The sequence below is a fragment of the Panthera pardus genome, unplaced genomic scaffold (genome assembly GCF_024362965.1).
Source record: "Panthera pardus isolate Hobbes unplaced genomic scaffold, ASM2436296v1 HiC_scaffold_20, whole genome shotgun sequence".
In the NCBI taxonomy this organism is placed as follows: domain Eukaryota; kingdom Metazoa; phylum Chordata; class Mammalia; order Carnivora; family Felidae; genus Panthera; species Panthera pardus.
Window position 1 is genome coordinate 6,992,378 of NW_026526766.1, and position 14,879 is coordinate 7,007,256.

The 14,879-nt window shown below is 47.0% G+C and overlaps 1 protein-coding gene across 1 annotated transcript in view; it reads right to left on the bottom strand.

Moving 5' to 3' along the window:
* The window catches only part of SLC1A1 (solute carrier family 1 member 1), an 82,210-nt gene that overhangs the window by 21,949 nt on the left and 45,382 nt on the right, over positions 1-14,879 (bottom strand). The window contains exon 3 of the mRNA XM_019463707.2: positions 1,619-1,711. Coding sequence (XP_019319252.2) covers positions 1,619-1,711 — 93 coding nt within the window. The remainder of the gene's footprint in view (positions 1-1,618; positions 1,712-14,879) is intronic.

Here is a 14,879-nt window from a genome sequence, read left to right on the forward strand (position 1 = left end):
AGAGCACCACAGAGCATTAAGAACCTTCCAGAACACCTGGCACCCCTGGTGTAGCCTTCTTAGAACCAGTAGGCATAGTGGCACCAGGCAAAACCAGGAGGACTCCACGGTCTGGCCAAAATGCTGAGCCTCAGCTGGGACCTCCAAGCAGCCTTGATTACTTTTCCATTTAAATGAAGAAGGAACTCTTCCCATTTTTTTTTTAATGTAAATGAAGAGGCTGCATTCCAGAATTGCTTCTGGAAACCCTTGCTGATGAGAACATTCTATTTTCTTTTCTTTAGCTTATGAGATCAGCCTAGGCAGGGGTTGGGGTGAGGGTGATTCATTTTCCAACTCAGTTCATTTTCAAGCCATTCAATATCTTTATGTAACTTTTATCCACAGATGCTGGTTATTTTCCAGAGGCTCATACAAAACAAGCCTTAACTTCCTTTCATACTACAAGCCTTCAGATATCTGGAAGGTTGTTGTGTAATCCAAAAAAGGGTTAGGGTTAAGAAAAATATTGTTCCCTGTGACTCTCAGGGGGTGGAAGGAGGACAAACAGGTGTTACAGGGGAAGACAGTTCTTATTGTAAGGCACTGTCTCAACGGAGGGGGTGGGTATCTGAGGGCACCATTTTGGTCCCTGGAGGTAATAGGTTCTTGTCCTCTGAGGTGTCCAAGCAGAGGCGGGAGGCTGGAGTACACCCCAAGTCATTAGAGGCTGCCTGACTGGAGGGGGTGAAGAAGAAAGTCTCTGTGTCCTTTATCACTCCTCCCAAGGGCAACGCCGATCCACAGTGGGCAGGGCATCAGGACCAGAGCAGGTAGGTTTCGCAGGTGGGAGGAGTCGGTGGGCAATACAAAGACAAGGTGGGTGTGGTCCCCTCTTTCCACTCAACCTGGCAGGAGAGACACACACCCGCTTTTTCCTTCACGTGCGCTTCCCTCACGAACCTTCTGAGGAGGTGCAGCTTTGGTTTAAGGCAGGGTTCAGGCCCTCCCAGGTGCCCTGCCTACCAGCCCCACTGCCTCACCTCATCCCAACAGTCTCTTAATGCAGAGTGGCAGGGTCACGCGGCTGCAACATCTGAATACCATCCAGTCCTCTCTTCCCACGCAGGGCATCCTTAAAACGCCAGGTCACAAAGGATGGGCCGCACTCTCTTCGTAAAAGAATGCCAGAGGTCCGAGAGCAGCTATATTCCCTTATCAGAATGTTCTCCCTTTTTCAAGTGGAATTTATACTCGGCAAGTTGCTGTGAGCTCTCATTACCATGTGCCATTTGAGATGCACTGAAATGTTATCTTTTTGGAAATACTTCATCATTAAACTCAACTCCACTATGACAGAAGCTCTTGGCTTCACTTCCTTCTAATAAAGGCACAGAACTGTCACCCTGTTTCTTACTAGGGACATTAATGAGCAGCACCATGGCTGAACTTGAGTCAGTATTATATTTTCTTCATAGAAAAGGTGTTGTGTAGACCTGAAGTCCAAAATGTTCGTGGTAATTTGACAATATTACTTTCTGAATTACAAAAAAAAAGCACATTAAAAAAAAAGCCCAACTACTTTTAAAGGAAGAGTCACAATTCTACAGAAGAATAAGGAATCAGAAATAGGTTTTACCTAGAATCACAGCAATGATCGTGGTACAGAAATAATAGACGACGGCACGCAGACCAATTTTCCCAGATACGCTGGAATCCAGGGCAGCAACACCTGCGAGGGGGGAGAAGTCAAATGACATTTTTGTCCATTTTTAATTTTATTTCAGAGTGAGAGAGAGAGAGAGAGAGAGAGAGAGAGAGAGAGAATGGGAGAGGGGCAGAGGGAGACAGAGAAGGAGAGAGGGAGACAGAGAAGGAGAGAGGGAGACAGAATCTTAAGCAGGCTCCATGCCTAGCACAGAGCCTGACATGGGGCTCGATCCCACAACCCTGGGATCATGCTCTGAGCTGAAATCAAGAGTCAGACACTCAACTGACTGAGCCACCCAGAAGCCCCAAATTACGCTGATTTTTTTTTATTTATTTATTTATTTATTTATTTATTTATTTATTTATTTTCATTTTTTTTAACGTTTTATTTATTTTTGAGACAGAGAGAGACAGAGCATGAACGGGGGAGGGGCAGAGAGAGAGGGAGACACAGAATCGGAAGCAGGCTCCAGGCTCTGAGCCATCAGCCCAGAGCCCAACGCGGGGCTCGAACTCACGAACCGTGAGATTGTGACCTGAGCTGAAGTCGGACGCTCAACCGACTGAGCCACCCAGGCGCCCCAAATTACGCTGATTTTTAAAAGACGGATTTCCAGGCCTGGTGGTCATTCAACCCTCAAGGTGTGAAATGAAGGGCTGAGGGCTGTCCTCTGCCATCTGCTAGGCCCATCTCGCATGAGACACAACGGGCAAAGGAAGGGCTTCGAGACTGCCAACACAGAATGGAGACGGAAGAGGAGTGAGGTGCAGGTGCCCCTTCCCCATAATCCTGCCACCTCAGCCCGTGGCCAGTGCCTCGTGGGGCTGGTCACGAGACAGGAGCTCCCCTTCCGCATCTGCTCAGAGAATCTCGAGGATTGTACATCACATCACTCCACAGCCTTCAGGATAAACCCCTTCTGGAATTCAGTATCCAGAAAAAAACTTTATCGTGAAGAACGGAGAGTTCTTTCATCACGTAATGAATACTGTAAAACTCGTGATTGTTTCCCTTTCTGCCTTTTCTGCCAGGAAGCTCAGAGTCGGCCAAAAAGGTTAACTTTTTAAAATAAATGTTTATTTATTTTTGAGAGAGTGAGGAAGGGATAGAGAGAGAGGAGGACAGAGGATCTGAAGTGGGCTCTGTGCTGACAGCAGAGAGCCCGATGTGGGACTTGAACTCATGAACCACGAGGTCAGGACCTGAGCCACGGTTGGACACTTAACCAACTAAACCACGCAGGCACCCAAGATAACTTTTATGGGTGACTATGAAAGTAATAATATATGTTTGATATAGTAGTCTGAAAAAAGGAAAATAAAAATCACTCCATTCCATCAGTCATAGTTGATATTCTGACAAATTTCCTGTCAATGTTTTTTCTTTTTTGTAAACATAGCTGAGTGAATTCTATAGTTTTTGATCCTCTCTTCTTAATACTGTATTATAAGCATTTTCTTTTTTTTTTTTTTTTATAATTTTTTTAACATTTATTTATTTTTGAGACAGAGAAAGACAGAGCATGAACGGGGGAAGGGCAGAGAGAGAGAGGGAGACACAGAATCGGAAGCAGGCTCCAGGCTCTGAGCCATCGGCCCAGAGCCCGACGCGGGGCTCGAACCCACGGACTGTGAGATCGTGACCTGAGCTGAAGTCGGACGCTTAACCGACTGAGCCACCCAGGCGCCCCTATAAGCATTTTCTTATTACAAATTCTTCAGGAGGAATTTTAATGGCCACATAATCTTCTGTCCTGTGACTGTACCATAATGTATTTAATCATCCACTTACTGTTGGAGCTTTAAGATAGTCTCAGGGCCAACTTCAATGCTAAATCACAGTACTTTCATTATTTATCCTGGCCAGCACATTTTCTCCTTCTTTTCATGATTTCCAAATTGCTTCTATGTTAACAGCCTTATTGTGTATGGCTCTGATTGTGAGACAACTTAAAATATCCATTTTAAAGAGGTAGGATATAAAAAAAAATTTCCAATTTTTAAATTTCTTATTGAAGAGACCTAGGGCCACACTGTTAGCTGTAGCCTCAAATGGTGTTGGGTGGCCTATAAAATGACTGGATGTAGTCCGGAAGGGGAAAGGCTGTCTAGAATGCCAACCATAGCCCTAGAGGGGGAGGCACACATCCCTTCTTGCTAGAAACCCTTGCCTTCCATTGAAGATGCCCCTATAAATGGAGACAAATGACGCGGTTGACTGGATAGCTACTATGTGGAAGACAGGTAAGTGGTGACGCAACCAGACCATCTTTCAGCACGCTGTCATTGGAAGGTTTCAGGGGCGCCTGGGTGGCTCAGTCGGTTGAGCGTCCAACTTCGGCTCAGGTCATGATCTCGCGGTCCGTGAGTTTAAGCCCACATCTGGCTCTATGCTCTGCGCTCAGAGCCAGGAGCCTGCTTCGGATTCTGTGTCTCCCTCTCTCTCTCCCCCTCCCCCACTCCCTCTCCCTCTCTCTCTCTCAAAAATAATAAACATTAAAAAAAATTATAAAAAAAAAAAAAAGGGGGGAACGTTTCAGGCTCTACCCTGCCCTGTTTCCAAAACAAGAATCACATTATGAATCAAACAATCATCACAGAAAATGACTTCTTGAATCTTCAACACGTGTGACTTGTGCCTTAACTGTTAGCAAAGCCTGAAGTGCAGGGTGGCGGGAAAGAGGAGGAGCTGTTGTGAGGCGACCCCCAGGAGAAGGTAGTAAACTGGGGGGTTATGGCAGGCACAGGTGGCTTTTGTTTTCACTCCTCACACTATAAAAGCCTCGTCTATTTTTCTCAAGTGGGGCTTGTGCTTCTCACATATAATTGTACATAATCGATGTGCAGGACCAATCTGGAAGGAAGCTGGTCATCGCCACGATGACAGGACAAATCGGCTCCCGCTGCAAACACGCCATTCCTCTGGCTGCTGGTTGCTCCTCTGGAAGCTAATATTTTGAGAGAAGGGGTTCTGGCCAACTTAGCGAGCACCCCAGGATGTTGGAAGGGCCCATTCACCAGCCCCTGGGACAAGACTGTCATTCCCACGTGAGGGGCATATCGCAACAGACACATTCTAGAAAAAGCCCGATGCTGGATTCTATTCTCTCTGGGAAAAATGCACTCTGGTGTGCCGAGAAGACTTTCTTCTCCCTGTGGTAAGACGATTAAAAATAACGACTCTTCAAGAAATAGTAGCAACGACAACAACAATCAGGAGACACCAAAGGCCACAATTCATTAACGAATGAACGATTTCCTATTTAGAGCTTCAGTCTCTTAAAAAAAAGGGCAAACAGGGGCGTCGGGGTGGTTCAGGCAGTTAAGCGGCCAACTTCGGCTCAGGTCATGATCTCACCATTCTTGCGTGGGTTCGAGCCCCGCGTGGGGCTCTGTGCTGACAGCTCAGAGCCTGAAGCCTGCTTAGGATTCTGTGTCTCCCTCTCTCTCGGCCCCTCCCCTGCTCGCACTCTGTCTCCCTCTCTCTCTCTCTCAAAAATAAAAAAACATTAAAAAATTAAAAAAAAAGAGCAAATAATAATGCAAAATATGTAAGTTTGCTAAGTATATTATATGAATATAAAACTGTGCTTGAATATTCCGTTTTAGAGCTCTGTGCATTATTTTCATAAACAATCAAAATAATTATTTATACCAATGGTTGATTTTAAAAAACAAAATCACCAATTCCACAAAACTCCACATAACCTGTACAAGCCCATGGAATCCTGGTCCAAGCAAGGATGTATTTTCAGATGTCTTGTCCTCGAGTCGATGTCTAATTTCAGCAGCTCCCAGCCCCGAAGGTACGGACAAGTGACAGGCTCAGAGGGTAGCTGCAGAACTGTTCTTGGGTATGTGTTTTGTGCCCTCTCGGGGTTTTCTTCCAGCAGTGAAACAAATTAAATCTATGTAGGTAATTGTTTCCAGCATATGCTAATATGTCTTAATTTGTCTTAATGATTTGGCCATGGGCTGCTGCCTCTGCTTCTATTCCAGGACCCAGCTGGCAATAAAAGGCTTCATAATAATGAGATTCTTGGTGGGAAGTATCTTAAACAAATACATCCCCTAAAGCAGTCTGCCAGCTCCCCTCTGCTGGAGGACAGCGATTGTATTGTAGTTACTTTGGGAAGGGCTTTACTTCCCGTTCCTCAAATCTACCTTAGTCCTATAATTCTCCTGGACAGATCAGAGATGTAACTCAAGGGGCACCTGGGGGGCTCAGTCGGCTAAGCGTCCGACTTGGGCTCAGGTCACGATCTTGCGGTTTGCAGCTTCGAGCCCATGTCAGGCTCTGTGCTGACAGCTCGGAGCCTGGAGCCTGCTTTGGATTATATGCCTCCCTCTCTCTCTGTCCCTCCCCCACTCATTCTCTCTCTCTCTCTCTCAAAACAAAAAACCACATATTAAAAAAAAAACAAACAAGAAATGTATTTGAACCAACAACTGTACTTCTGTACATTTTACCTCTAGAGTTACCCCTCTACCTCTCCAGCCATCACTGATGAGGGGCAGGGCTGGCCCCCCAATTCCAGGCCCTTGGACTATTTATCATGTGGTGCCAGGGGTAGAGGTGATGGGCCACCACAGAGGCTGGGAACACACGCAGGGCAACAGCCTGTTTTGAAAACCTCCACAAGTCACCGGAACATTCCTGAACTTAACTTGAACATGGAAAGCTTGTCTGGATAGTCTATACACCCCACCTGCTAATAATGGCAATGATGCTGAGGCTTAATTCTAATCAAAATGACAGTGACCACACACACTGTGTCCTGCACAATGGGTACATGTGGAATGCGTCACCTCCTTTATCCCTCGCCATTTGGTGGGGACGCTGGGATCCCAATCCAGACTCGACCCCACAGGCCATATTCTTAACCACTCTCTCACACTGGTTCTATCCACGTGCTGTGAAATTCTAGACCAGTGCTGCCTCACAGAACCGTCATGGTGAAGTGCTTCCTCTGTGTGCTTTTGTTGTAGTGACCACAAGCTACCTGTGGCAGGTGCGCTTGGGATCTGGCTAGTGTGGGGGCACCTGGGTAGCTCGGTCGTTAAGTGTCTGACGCATGACTGCGGCTTAGGCCACGATCTCATGGTTTGTGAGTTCGAGCCCCGCGTCAGGCTCTGCACGGACACTGTGGAGCCCGCTTGGGATTCTCTTCGTCCCTCTCTCTGTCCCTCCCCTGCTCATGCTTTTCTCTCTCAAAACAAATCAATAAAACCTAAAAAGACAAAAAGAATTTTGTATTTGATGCTTTCCCTCAGAAAGAACTGCATCTTTGTACAGGTAGTTCCTTCCTTACAGAGTGAGCCCACTTCAGAGATTCACCCTGTGGCAGTGATTAGGAGCTCGGCAGGTAGTCTCCTTAGAAACCACTTGTACGGGGCAGTTTGGTTCAGTTCCCAGGGAGACCAACAAAAACACTTTTTATATGTGACCTACCTCCACGTGAGGTAGTATCTTAGTACTAGTATCTTAGTACTTAGTACTAGTACCTAGTATCTTAGTGCTTCTCTGCCTCTCATGTCCCCTCATCTTTGTGTGCTCTCCCTGCCCCTCCCCCAGCCTTTTAGACACCTGTCCCATGATCTTTCAATACTACAGGACACTGTTCAGGTACTAAATGTATACACGTGCTCTTTGCATAAAAAGAGTACATTGCTCCCCCTTATCCCAAAAACTCGGCCTTTGCTGCCTTGGGAGCAATTTTGCTCCTGCTGAGAACATGTGGTCTGGCTCAACGGATGTCCCAGAATGGCACCTCACTCCAGATGTTAGACTCTGGAGACAGCACCTCTCCGTCACTCCTCGGTCACACCTGCCACATCTCAAGTGCTCCCTGGCCACACGAAGCTCGTGCCTACTGCAACGGATGGCACACACAGAGAACATTCTGGGAGGCAGCACCGGTCTAGAATTTTGTAGCACGTGGGTAAGAGGCAGCATGACACAGTGGTTAAGAAAACAGTCCCGTCACTTACCGGGGAAAAGGTCAAATGGCATGGCCACTTTCCTCCCAAACAGGTGGGATATCACCGTACTTTATCCCGGGGCTTTACTGTCAAATCTCAATAGCCACCTTGATCCCTTTCAGGCCATGCCTCATGCCTGGCAAAGCCTGGTTGCCTCTCTTTGTGGTTCATTCCCAGATCTTGTTTCTTCTGGGAGCGGCCACCCACCCCTGGGAACCGACAGGTGAGAGGGGCCTGCGCACTAACACGTCACAAGGCAGGTGTGATGGGGTCTGTACAGAAGCCAGAGGTAAGGGTTTAAAGATGTTAACAGTAATTGAACACGGACTTCAAGTTTGTGAAATATAATCACAAAAGTAGGGCTAGCATTTTTTTATATCTTTCCCTCATAATTCATTTTTATTATAGTCTACAAAGGTTACTGATCTGTGACAGACTGGAAATTTAAAAAAACTGGATCTCTCCCATCCATTTAAGAGACTGGATGCTTTGCATGAAAAGATGCTCGACATCACTCATCATCAGGGAAACACAAATCAAAACCACAATGAGATAGTACCTCACCCCTGTCAGAATGGCTAAAATTAACAACTCAGGCAACAACAGATGTTGGCGAGGATGCAGAGAGAGAGGACCTCTTTTGCACTGCTGGTGGGAATGCAAACTGGTGCAGCCACTCTGGAAAACAGTATGGAGGTTCCTCGAAAAATTAAAAATAGAACTACCCTCTGACCCAGCAATTGCACTACTAGGTATTTACACAAAGGATACAAAAATGCTGATTCCAGGGGCACATGCACCCCAATGTTTATAGAACTACTGACAATAGCCAAAGTATGGAAAGAGTCCAAACGTCGATCGACTGATGAATGGATAAAGACGATGTGGTGTATATACACAGTGGAATATTACTCGGTGACCAGAAAGAATGAAATCTTGCCATTTGCAACAATGTGGATGGAAGTAGAGGGTATTATGCTAAGCGAAATTAGTCGGTTACAGAAAGATTATCATATGATTTCACTCATATGTGGAACTTAAGAAACAAAACAGATGAACTTAAGGGAAGGGAAGGAAAAATAAGACAAAAACGGGGAGGCAAAGCCTAAGAGACTCTTAAATACAGAGAACAAACTGAGGGTTGCTGCAGGGGAGGTGGGTGGGGGGCTGGGCTAACTGGGAGATGGGCACTGAGGAGGGCCCTTGTTGGGATGAGCACTGGGTGTTATTCTTAAGTGATGGATCACCAAATTCCACTCCTGAAATCATTATTACACTACGTGCTAAGTAACTTGGATTACAAAAAGAAAAAAAAAAAAAAAGACACGGGACGTTTGCAGAGTGCTGGCACAGGGGATGGGCGCCACGGGCTTCTAGAGGAGTCAGAGGTGTCCCCGGGCTGAGGTGATATGGCAGACAGCATCTGAACTGGGCAGAAAAAGATGAGCAGGATTCGGACAAAGATTCTTTGCTTGACCGCCCTTTAGTCGGGCTCCTGAACCTTCTCCTGGGCCCATCTGTGTACTTCTTGCCAAATCCAGGTTCAGCAAGAACTTTGCTAAGTTAGTTTTGCCAGAACCCCTACCTTCCACCTCTGGTAGCTTCCCCATCCTCCACCGTCTCCCAGGTGGCTCCTGGGCACCCTGGCCTGCCTCCCAGCAAGAATCCTGTTAGCTCAGTTGGCTAGAATGCCCCAGTACCCCTGATGTTCCTTCTTAGTGACTTTCCACCCACTGACCGCCCCTCCCCATCCTCCTCCTTGGCGACCAATTCCCTCTTGCGATGCTATATTCAGACTTGAGCCCCATCTCTCCTACCAATGCAAAATCCCACTGCAGGGGTCCCCACACCTGCCATGGTGGTCCCGAATAAAGTCCACCCTACCACCTTTAACAAGCGGTTTAACTTTAATGAGTTAAACATCAATTTAGTTTTGAATTTTCAACGCTGCATTTTTATTTCCTTAACAAGTCCGGTTTCCAGTGAGTCCACCACTGTCCTTTCAAACCGGCGACCGTTCTGAGGCTGGACTATGGCCTAGAAACAGGGATACTATCCCGAGTCGTCCTTGGAAGTTAGGGGGACCTGCTAGCTCTTTGAGACAGCACACTTGCTTTTTTTTTTTTTTTTACCTTGGGAGGAGGCTCTGATGAGCTGGGGATACTGGCTCCTGGCCAGAGCTGTAATAATCTTTTAGAACCTTTTATAAAAACACTACAAAGGAAGCAGTCCCAGCGGGCTAAACAATAGCACGTTTTAAAAATAAACACCCAAGGGCAAAAGACTCCTGCGAGGGCTCACTGATTAAGCTACCACCCACTGGAGAACAAAGTTTTCGTGACAATCTCTCCCCACCTTGTCATTAAGGTGTCAAAATTAACTCCATTATTGGAAGGTGTTTTTGGTCTGGCATTTGTGGGCACTTCACAATTGGGAATGGACACAACATCCAAGAAACTCACTGCTGCATAGGAGTTAAAACCCTATTATGCCGAGGACTCCTACCCCTCTATCACCAGCATGGAGAACAACAGCACAGGCTCCAATCGCAGCCCAGCCTTTTCCTCCCAGACTCCCGTTTCTCCATCTATAAAAATGCAGCTTTTCAATGCTTCTACCTCCTACAGGGTTAATTGCGAGGAGCAAAGTGGACGATCTCATCTTGCACGGCTGCCGTGAAGATTAGAAACAGTACGTATAACCTACCTGGTACAGTGCCTAGAACTTAATCTGCACTCAGTAGACAGCCTCCACTGTTGCTAAATGAAAAATGATCAATCTGAGGGGCGGGGCTAATCAAATGGAAGGCACTTAGCAAGAGTTAGCTCACGTGTTCCCTCGCTTTCTCCAGAATCCTTCTGTATTCCTTCATCACACGGGTGCAAAAGAGCACCCACCAGGCCATTTCACACTCTGGTATAACCTCCAAGGACACTGAGGATCAACTGGAAGATCTTCACCCTGGCTGAAGAGACCCTGTCCCCAGGGAGCCCGCCTGCCCAGCCCGGCCGGGGCTACCTTCCTCCTTAGTGCTCCAGCCCCATCCCCCGGGAGCAGACTGAGCTCCCTGCCACGCTTGGTAGGTGCCTCCCTCTGCCTGACTGCCGTCCCCTACTCCTCACTTGTCTACTTTCAAGTCTTTTCCTTGGGGTCCTTCCCTGAGTTATCAGGCTAAACCAGCCTCCTCTGTTTTCCGCATCTGACACCCTGCTCACATCACCTTTCACAATTTTTGTCACTGGGCTCATTATTTATTTACACACCGTCTTTTGCACTAGAGTGAGCTCCATGGAGGGCAGGAGACCCAGATAGCTGCGTGTTCACCAAAGCATAGCCAGTGCCCAGCACGTAGGAGGAGCTTGATAAACGTGTTGGTTGAATGAGTAAGCTAGTTAGGTATGGTTGCCTGCCCCAGGCCCCTCTCTCTGGTCCCTGGACAGCAGAATGTCCCAGAATGGAATGCTGTACCAGTCCCTGGTGCTGCCCTTATGATCTGTGTGATCTTGGAACAGTCCTTGGAACTGCCCTCATCTCTGAAAATGGACATAAGGTCCCACCTCCCTTCCTACTTCTTTGGGTTGCTACGAGGACTAAATGAACACATTCCCCAGGGTAAACAAGGCTGGCTATGATCTTGCTTTGTTATTCCAGGACACAGGGCCATCTCTGCAGCCTGGATTAATCCTCCTGGGCTGTGACAGGGGAAGAGAAGAGGCAGAGGGGGCATACAAAATATATTTCTGTGCACGCCTTGCCCATGACATCTATTTTTCTAAGAGGCATCAATACAAAGAACTCCCTGAAGACAGGTTACATCACCACCCTAGACTACTCTGTGAAGTTAACAAGATAAAGTGGCCCTCGGTCAGAACCAACTAAAGGTCACTTTGGCAGCCTCCGTCAGGAGGTCCGCATTTGATGTTTAAAATGTGTCACGAAGCAGCATGCTGGTCTCCTGGTCTTCAGCCATCCAGGGGGCTGTTTCCAACATTTTTTATACCACAGACCTTGGTGCTGTTTGTAGTTGGGACCAGTTTTCCAGAAGACCTCACGAGCGTTTATAGGAGGCTTATGGTTCAGGAAGGGCATTAAACACATTTCAGAGGACCTGAGGGACTCAGTTATTCTGTTCAAAGTCCATACGAGTGCTTTGACATCGGGATGGCTAACGGCTCCATGAAAAGTCTCGTTTTTTTGTTTTTTTTTTTTTAACTACAACCTAACTATTATTGAGCTTTTTGCTTCTCCTCCTTATAAAATTGGTAGCTCAGGATTCTGCGTAGAAGCCACTTGCATGCTGGTGAATGTTACACCCTAGTGTTTTACAAACAGTAAGCCTTTTTATGTGTTTTCCTTTCCAGAATGAAATCCATCACGTGTACTTTCATCTGTGCGTCTCAACTCTAATAGCTTGTCATGCCAATGCCGGGACTTTCTAGAAACTTCTGACGGTAGCAGGCATGCCATGACATAGTACTACTATTTCCCTGTTTTACAGCTGAGTGTCCAGGTTGCACAGCTAGCAAATGGCGGAGCCAGGATTCACATCGAGGCAGTCTGGTATGCTTAACCACTAGACTCTCCTGCCCCTCTAGGATCGGTACTGACAGACTTCTTTGTTTGACCACACTTTGTCAGGCTCCTGAACCTCTACGCCCATCTGTGTATTTTCCTGCAAAATCTAGTTTTCATAAGAACTGTGCTAAGTCGGTTTAACCAGAACCCTCATATCTGATCACATTCTGTACCTGATCAGGCTCCCCCTCCGCCCCCCCCCTCCCCCGGCCTGTCTGGTCACCCTGGCCTGCCTTCAGCAAGAATCCTACTAGGTTGGTTTAGCTAGAATCCCCCTTACCCCTGATGTTTCCTCCTCATAAATTTCCATCCACTGATCCCCCTACCCTGCTCCTTGGCTATCAATTCTCACTTGCTGATAGAGTTGAGCCCCATCTCTCTCCCCCACTGCGAAATCGGACCACGCAGCGTCCCCACCTATCATGATGGTCCCGAATAAAGTCGGCCTTACTACCTTTAACAAGTGTCACTGTGTTTTGTTTTGTTTTTTTTAATACTTCCCCACCTGATGCTTGATCAGGGTGTTCTTTTGCAGAGAACAGCACTTCTGGCTGTCACTGCTGTCACTTCCTTCCCCGTGCCTAGACAGACCCCTGACGAAGCACCTGCTCATCTTTCCAATCCACTCCTCTTCCTCATGTGCCCAGCATTCTGCTCAAAGCCTCAGTGTCCTGGCAATGTGCCATGCAAGCTGCTGTTTTCTTCTGCCTGGAGCCCCTACCCCCTTCATTGGATTCTTATCTTTTCTTCAAAACTCCACCCCAGTGTCCTCATTCTCCCAAAGCACTTAGCATACCACATTACAATGTATTCACTCTCCCTTGCTGGAACAGGACTTATCTGTATCATGTGTGCCTAGCACAGAGCCTGGGACATTGAAGACGGACGGACAGATGGATGGATGGATGGATGGATGAATGGATAGATGGATGGAAGGAAGGAAGGAAGGAAGGAAGGAAGGAAGGAAGGGGTGGAATCCCAGGTCCACGCATTCAACATATAGGAGGCTTCTTAGAATCCCTGCATGGTTTTTCACTCCTTTTTTTAAGAAACAAAATCAGGTTGGGGCGCCCGGAGGGCTCCGTTGGTTAAGTGTCCGACTTTGGCTTAGGTCATGATCTCACAGTTTGTGGGTTTGAGCCCCACGTCGGGCTCTGTGCTGACAGCTCGGAGCCTGGAGCCTGCTTCAAATTCTGTGTCTCCTCCTCTCTCTGCCCCTCCCATGCTCACGCTCTGTCTCTCAATAATAAATAAACGTAAAAAAATTAAAAAAAAAAAAAAAACCACAACAGGTTAACTTAGAGTCGAGTGGAGCTGTGAGCCAGTGTAGTAACAGCAGAGGCAGAAGTCAAGCTCATTCATGGTTGATTCTCCAGCTTCACTAGCTCAGAATTAGACTGACACGGCTTGCATGTTTCATTTTATTATTGTGGCAAATGGCATGCTCATTGTGGGGACTCCATTCCTTATACATCAGGTGCCCCTTTCTTCTTTGCAGAAAAGGCAATGGAGACATCAAATTAATATAGTAAGTCCTCTGGCTTCAGTAGCTGTGCTCTAACTCAACATGAATTTCCTGATGATCTTAGGAAAATGCTTAATTCGTGTGTACAAAGCTGCTTAGCTCATCTTATTTTCTCGGTTCCCTAACAAGGCTTGGGAAGGTTAAAAAAAAAAAGCACTTAAATTCAGGCAGAATCCAGTGGTTACAGATGTTGCAAATAAGGCAAGAAGTTCATTCATGGCCTGTATGGTTTGGGGCTACGACCTTGCCTTCCCCAGCATGGAATTGTAAGTTTAAAGGGCACCTTGAAATGGCAAGTTTCTAGAGATGAAACTAAGAAGCCACCAATGGTTCCAAAAGAGCACCCATACTCCCTGCACTCCCACCAGCAGAAGCTGACATTAAATGCTCTTAGATCCCCCACGGCAAACTGTACAACCAAGTGACATGTGCATTTTCCACTCCTCCACCTTCTTGGCCACAAGGGGACTCATAGACATGGCCAGAAGTCCCAGGATGCATGAACGGGTGAGTGGCAGGAACCCCACCCTCTCACGGGTGTGGTTTTCTGTTTATCTGTTTTCACGCAGGCGGGGTTAACTAATGTTGAATTTAATCAAACCCCGTTTCAGGGAGGGGGGGACATGGCCTGGTTCTTTCCACCGGAGGACACGGGATAGTACCCAGGTTTACAGCTGCTTATGACTAAATGAATACATCGCTTAAAAAAAAAAAAGCCTTCCCCAGCCCACCCGATCCAACGTGTTCTCTCCTGCAAAGCCTGAATTTCAAAAATAGGCATCTCTGGGGCACCTGGGTGGCTCAGTCGGTTGAGCGTCCGACTTCGGCTCAGGTCTGGATCTCACAGCTTTTGAGTTCGAGACCCCATCGGGCTCTGTGCTGACGGCTTACAGCCTGGAGCCTGTTTCAGATTCTGTGTCTCACTGTCTCTCCCTCTCTGCCCCTAATTCACTTGCGCTCTGTCTCTCTCCCTCAAAAATGAATAAACATTTAAAAAAATTTTTTTTAAATAGTCATCTCCAAAAACCTTGACTGACTTCACTTACCCTGCTCCCGGCTCCATGCCTCACTGCCTCTTCGGGGAATTTCACTCACTGATTGATAGCAG